This window comes from Ictalurus punctatus, chromosome 14 (assembly GCF_001660625.3).
Source record: "Ictalurus punctatus breed USDA103 chromosome 14, Coco_2.0, whole genome shotgun sequence".
Lineage (NCBI taxonomy): Eukaryota > Metazoa > Chordata > Actinopteri > Siluriformes > Ictaluridae > Ictalurus > Ictalurus punctatus.
Genome location: NC_030429.2, coordinates 25,712,586 through 25,720,085, shown reverse-complemented (window position 1 = coordinate 25,720,085; position 7,500 = coordinate 25,712,586). Strand labels below are relative to the sequence as shown.

The 7,500-nt window shown below is 46.1% G+C and overlaps 1 protein-coding gene across 2 annotated transcripts in view; it reads right to left on the bottom strand.

Annotated features, from left to right (window-relative positions):
- The window catches only part of trappc9 (trafficking protein particle complex subunit 9), a 246,251-nt gene that overhangs the window by 85,946 nt on the left and 152,805 nt on the right, over positions 1-7,500 (bottom strand). For both annotated transcript variants that reach the window (XM_053685549.1, XM_053685550.1), the window contains one exon: positions 968-1,123. In XM_053685549.1, coding sequence (XP_053541524.1) covers positions 968-1,123 — 156 coding nt within the window. The remainder of the gene's footprint in view (positions 1-967; positions 1,124-7,500) is intronic.

Sequence of the window (7,500 nt, the reverse complement as noted above, 5' to 3'; positions counted from 1 at the left end):
TTTCTGTAGATAAATATATGAATAGAGTTGAATAGAGTTAAAGCAGTGTCGCTGAAGGATATGACTGATATTTCTGTAGATAAATATATGAATAGAGTTGTATAGAGTTAAAGCAGTGCTGGTGAAGGATATGACTGATATTTCTGTAGATAAATATATGAATAGAGTTGTATAGAGTTAAAGCAGTGCTGGTGAAGGATATGACTGATATTTCTGTAGATAAATATATGAATAGAGTTGTATAGAGTTAAAGCAGTGCTGGTGAAGGATATGACTGATATTTCTGTAGATAAATATATGAATAGAGTTGTATAGAGTTAAAGCAGTGCTGGTGAAGGATATGACTGATATTTCTGTAGATAAATATATGAATAGAGTTGTATAGAGTTAAAGCAGTGCCGGTGAAGGATATGACTGATATTTCTGTAGATAAATATATGAATAGAGTTGTATAGAGTTAAAGCAGTGCCGGTGAAGGATATGACTGATATTTCTGTAGATAAATATATGAATAGAGTTGTATAGAGTTAAAGCAGTGCTGGTGAAGGATATGACTGATATTTCTGTAGATAAATATATGAATAGAGTTGTATAGAGTTAAAGCAGTGCTGGTGAAGGATATGACTGATATTTCTGTAGATATGAATAGAGTTGTATAGAGTTAAAGCAGTGCTGGTGAAGGATATGACTGATATTTCTGTAGATAAATATATGAATAGAGTTGTATAGAGTTAAAGCAGTGCTGGTGAAGGATATGACTGATATTTCTGTAGATAAATATATGAACAGAGCTGTATAGAGTTAAAGCAGTGCTGGTGAAGGATATGACTGATATTTCTGTAGATAAATATATGAATAGAGTTGTATAGAGTTACAGCAGTGCTGGTGAAGGATATGACTGATATTTCTGTAGATAAACATATGAATAGAGTTGTATAGAGTTACAGCAGTGTCGCTGAAGGATATGATGGTCCAGCGCAGCTGTAGCGTGTTGTTGATGTGTCCTCCCTGAACCTGCTGCTGCTTCTCCTCCTCCCGCTCATACACACTGCTCTGATGCACAGCATCATGGGATGGCATCGGCAGGCTCTCAAAGTCAAACTTATCCACCTGAATGGCCATCCTGTGTGTACACACACACACACACACACACACACACACACACACACACAGGGTATAATATCATGGAGATGTACACTCTACCTAATTCTCTACAGGAAAAACTATGTTTGAGATGGAGCCACCGAAAAGACACTTAAAGATTTAAAAATCCATGATTATTTTAATATCCATTATTTAATTAATTATAAATAAAAATGTCTGTGTTTTCCTCATCACGTCTTCACCCTGTTTTTGATTCCTGCACTCCAAGCACAAACACATTAGGAGGTCAGAGAAGGTGCATCCAGATTCATCTTTCGATGAGCGATGTGATTTATGATTGAAACGTGTCTCTGGTCACGTTATTGAATTATCGAGGCACACAAAGTTGCGAGAGTTGCACTGTGCACTTTTCCACCCACACGTGTGTGTATCCATGTGCAGAACAAGCTGCTACAGTCCATATGCCTGCTCTGACTCACTGACCTTCAAAGGGGAGTGTGTGTGTGTATGTGTGTGTCTGGGTTGAGACAGACAGAAGGACAACATGCATGTGATGAGGTAAATTATTTACCATCTCTCCTCATGACACTGTGTTCAGAAGAGCAGATTCTTTCTGTGGAACTTAGAGCTGTGATTCTGACGACTAGCGACAAGGTGAGATTTCCTTAGTGTTGCTACTGATACTTATACTGATACTGATACTGCTGCTACTACTGATACTGATACTGCTGCTACTACTGATACTTATACTGATACTGATACTGCTGCTACTACTGATACTGATACTGCTGCTACTACTGATACTGATACTGATACTGCTACTACTGATACTTATACTGATACTGATACTGCTGCTACTACTGATACTTATACTGATACTGCTACTACTGCTACTGCTACTGCTGCTACTACTGATACTGATACTGCTGCTGCTACTGATACTGCTGCTGCTACTACTGATACTGCTGCTACTACTGATACTGATACTGCTGCTACTGCTGCTACTACTGATACTGATACTGCTGCTACTGCTGCTACTACTGATACTGCTGCTACTACTGATACTGATACTGCTGCTACTGCTGCTACTACTGATACTGCTGCTACTACTGATACTGATACTGCTACTGCTACTACTGATACTTATACTGCTGCTACTACTGATACTTATACTGCTACTGCTACTGCTGCTGCTACTACTACTACTGATACTGCTGCTACTACTGATACTTATACTGATACTGATACTGCTGCTACTGCTGCTACTGCTACTGCTGCTGCTACTACTACTACTGATACTGCTACTACTGCTACTGCTGCTGCTACTACTACTACTGATACTGCTGCTACTGCTACTGCTACTACTACTACTACTGATACTGCTGCTACTGCTACTGCTACTACTACTACTACTGATACTGCTGCTACTGCTACTGCTGCTACTACTACTACTACTACTGATACTGCTACTGCTGCTACTGCTACTGCTGCTACTACTACTACTACTACTACTACTACTACTGCTGCTGCTACTGCTACTACTGATACTGCTACTGCTGCTACTACTACTACTACTACTGATACTGCTACTGCTGCTACTACTGATACTTATACTGCTACTGCTACTGCTGCTACTGCTGCTACTGCTACTGCTGCTGCTACTACTACTACTGATACTGCTGCTACTACTACTACTACTACTGCTACTACTACTGCTGCTACTGCTACTGCTGCTACTACTACTACTACTACTGATACTGCTACTGCTGCTACTGCTACTGCTGCTACTACTACTACTACTACTACTACTACTACTGCTGCTGCTACTGCTACTACTGATACTGCTACTGCTGCTACTACTACTACTACTACTGCTGCTGCTACTGATACTGCTACTACTACTACTACTGATACTGCTGCTACTGATACTGCTACTACTATTACGGCTACTGCTGTTGCTACTGCTACTACTGATACTGCTACTACTATTACTGCTGCTGCTACTACTGATACTGCTACTACTGATACTGCTACTACTACTGCTGATACTGCTACTACTGCTGATACTGCTACTACTATTACTGCTGCTACTACTACTACTACTACTACTACTACTACTACTGCTGCTACTGATACTGCTACTACTGATACTGCTACTACTATTACTGCTGCTACTACTACTGCTTCTACTGATACTGCTACTACTGCTACTGCTGCTGCTACTGATACTGCACACAGACTGACCCCATAAAGCACGACTGACTCACTCAGTAAAACCGAAAGTCACAGTTGTGGGAAATGTTCTACTAGTACTACAACTATTACTACAACTACAGCTACTACAACGAATACTACCAATCCTACTGAAACAGCTACTACTACTATTAGTAACACTAATTCTACCACTACAACAGCTACTGCTACAAACAGAACAGTTACAACAGCTACAGTACTATTACTACAACTACTACGACAACTGCAACGACAGAAACTAATATCACTACAACAACAGCTAATAGTACTAATACTACAACAAATGCAACAACTACAACAACTGCAACAACTACAACTACAACAACAGCTAATAGTACTAATACTACAACAAATGCAACAACTACAACAACTGCAACAACTACAACTACAACAACAGCTAATAGTACTAATACTACAACAACTGCAACAACTACAACAACTGCAACAACTACAACAACTGCAACAACTACAACAACAGCTAATAGTACCAATACTACTACAACTGCAACAACTACTGCAACAGCAGGAACTAATATTACTACAACAGCTAATAATACTAATACTACAACAATCATTCGTACTACAGCTAATAGTACTACTACTACTAGTACAACTACAACAGCTAATTGCACTATTACTACTACCACTAGCAGTAGTACAACTACAACTAATAGCACAACTACTACAACACCTAATAGTACTACTACTACAGTTACAACAACTACTACTACTACTGTAACAGCTAATAGTACTACAGCTACAGATACGACAACAACAACTAGTACAACTACAACAGGTAATAGTACTACAACTACATAAACAACAGCTGATAGTACAACTACAACTACGACAACAACAGCTGATAGTACTACTACAACGTCATCTTTTATTTTCTCCTGCCGTCACTCAGGTGTGAGTTATATGCAGCCTGAGGAGTATCTGCGTGTAGGAAAGTAGCTGATGGCAGTGAGCTGTTCTGATTGGTGGGTTAGTTTGGGAGTTAATCCACTGCATTAGTGAGATTGGTGTCTCTGAGCCTGTGATATTACAGTGAAAGATGGGGGTCAGGGAGCAATGCACTGTCTCACTCTCATTCTGTCCGTTTCTCTCACACACACAAAAGCATCTCTCTGTATTTTTACACCACTATATCTGTCTCTCTGCCTATTGTACCCTCTTTTATAGGACTTTTTCTCAAAGCAAGACAAGACGCGAAGCCCGTAATGTGTTTAATATCACCCTCAGCACTCTAACACACCTGGATAAAACATGTATTATATTCCAGATAATTGCGGCCATTTTCCAAAAATGCCGTCTGTACTCTCCAGGAAATACATGACCTGTTCACGCAATCAGATAATTATCCTACTTCAGTCCTAATGCTTTTCTCCTTGTGCATTTTCAATCCTGGAAACTCAACTGGAGATGAAACAGAAATATAAAACAATCCAGTCTTGAATGGAAACACTTACTGTAATAACTGTTTAAGAGATAAACTCGGTTTACCAGCCGATCGCTGAACAATCTGACACGGACACACGCTATTGATGACATGAGGAGGAAAAAAAATCTTAAAAGATGAGTGAGAGGAGGTGTGAGTGACGGTGCAGTGAGAGGAGGTGTGAGTGACGGTGCAGTGAGAGGAGGTGTGAGTGACGGTGCAGTGTGAGTGACGGTGCAGTGAGAGGAGGTGAGAGTGACGGTGCAGTGAGAGGAGGTGTGAGTGACGGTGCAGTGAGAGTGACGGTGCAGTGAGAGGAGGTGTGAGTGACGGTGCAGTGAGAGTGACGGTGCAGTGAGAGGAGGTGAGAGTGACGGCGCAGTGAGAGGAGGTGTGAGTGACGGTGCAGTGAGAGGAGGTGTGAGTGACGGTGCAGTGAGAGTGACGGTGCAGTGAGAGGAGGTGTGAGTGACGGTGCAGTGAGAGGAGGTGTGAGTGACGGTGCAGTGTGAGTGACGGTGCAGTGAGAGGAGGTGAGAGTGACGGTGCAGTGAGAGGAGGTGTAAGTGACGGTGCAGTGAGAGGAGGTGTGAGTGACGGTGCAGTGAGAGGAGGTGTGAGTGACGGTGCAGTGAGAGGAGGTGTGAGTGACGGTGCAGTGAGAGTGACGGTGCAGTGAGAGGAGGTGTGAGTGACGGTGCAGTGAGAGGAGGTGTGAGTGACGGTGCAGTGAGAGGAGGTGTGAGTGACGGTGCAGTGAGAGGAGGTGTGAGTGACGGTGCAGTGAGAGTGACGGTGCAGTGAGAGTGACGGTGCAGTGAGAGGAGGTGTGAGTGACGGTGCAGTGAGAGGAGGTGAGAGTGACGGTGCAGTGAGAGGAGGTGAGAGTGACGGTGCAGTGAGAGGAGGTGTGAGTGACGGTGCAGTGAGAGGAGGTGTGAGTGACGGTGCAGTGAGAGGAGGTGTGAGTGACGGTGCAGTGAGAGGAGGTGTGAGTGACGGTGCAGTGAGAGGAGGTGTGAGTGACGGTGCAGTGAGAGTGACGGTGCAGTGAGAGGAGGTGTGAGTGACGGCGCAGTGAGAGGAGGTGTGAGTGACGGTGCAGTGAGAGGAGGTGTGAGTGACGGTGCAGTGAGAGGAGGTGTGAGTGACGGTGCAGTGAGAGGAGGTGAGAGTGACGGTGCAGTGAGAGGAGGTGAGAGTGACGGTGCAGTGAGAGGAGGTGTGAGTGACGGTGCAGTGAGAGGAGGTGAGAGTGACGGTGCAGTGAGAGGAGGTGTGAGTGACGGTGCAGTGAGAGTGACGGCGCAGTGAGAGGAGGTGTGAGTGACGGTGCAGTGAGAGGAGGTGTGAGTGACGGTGCAGTGAGAGTGACGGCGCAGTGAGAGGAGGTGTGAGTGACGGTGCAGTGAGAGGAGGTGTGAGTGACGGCGCAGTGAGAGGAGGTGTGAGTGACGGTGCAGTGAGAGGAGGTGTGAGTGACGGTGCAGTGAGAGGAGGTGAGAGTGACGGTGCAGTGAGAGGAGGTGTGAGTGACGGTGCAGTGAGAGGAGGTGTGAGTGACGGCGCAGTGAGAGGAGGTGAGAGTGACGGTGCAGTGAGAGGAGGTGTGAGTGACGGCGCAGTGAGAGGAGGTGAGAGTGACGGTGCAGTGAGAGGAGGTGTGAGTGACGGTGCAGTGAGAGGAGGTGAGAGTGACGGTGCAGTGAGAGGAGGTGTGAGTGACGGTGCAGTGAGAGGAGGTGTGAGTGACGGTGCAGTGAGAGTGACGGTGCAGTGAGAGGAGGTGAGAGTGACGGCGCAGTGAGAGGAGGTGAGAGTGACGGTGCAGTGAGAGGAGGTGTGAGTGACGGTGCAGTGAGAGGAGGTGTGAGTGACGGTGCAGTGAGAGTGACGGTGCAGTGAGAGGAGGTGAGAGTGACGGCGCAGTGAGAGGAGGTGAGAGTGACGGTGCAGTGAGAGGAGGTGTGAGTGACGGTGCAGTGAGAGGAGGTGTGAGTGACGGTGCAGTGTGAGTGACGGTGCAGTGAGAGGAGGTGAGAGTGACGGTGCAGTGAGAGGAGGTGAGAGTGACGGTGCAGTGAGAGGAGGTGTGAGTGACGGCGCAGTGAGAGGAGGTGAGAGTGACGGTGCAGTGAGAGGAGGTGAGAGTGACGGTGCAGTGAGAGGAGGTGAGAGTGACGGTGCAGTGAGAGGAGGTGTGAGTGACGGTGCAGTGAGAGGAGGTGTGAGTGACGGTGCAGTGAGAGGAGGTGTGAGTGACGGTGCAGTGTGAGTGACGGTGCAGTGAGAGGAGGTGTGAGTGACGGTGCAGTGTGAGTGACGGTGCAGTGAGAGGAGGTGTGAGTGACGGTGCAGTGAGAGGAGGTGTGAGTGACGGTGCAGTGAGAGGAGGTGTGAGTGACGGCGCAGTGAGAGGAGGTGAGAGTGACGGTGCAGTGAGAGGAGGTGTGAGTGACGGCGCAGTGAGAGGAGGTGAGAGTGACGGTGCAGTGAGAGGAGGTGTGAGTGACGGTGCAGTGAGAGGAGGTGTGAGTGACGGTGCAGTGAGAGTGACGGTGCAGTGAGAGGAGGTGTGAGTGACGGTGCAGTGAGAGGAGGTGTGAGTGACGGAAGTTTAAAGACGGTTACAGCTGTTTCTTTTAGTAATCTTTAGGATAGTCAAAGGTGAGTGAGAGGGTAAAAAGCTCAATCAATCCTGT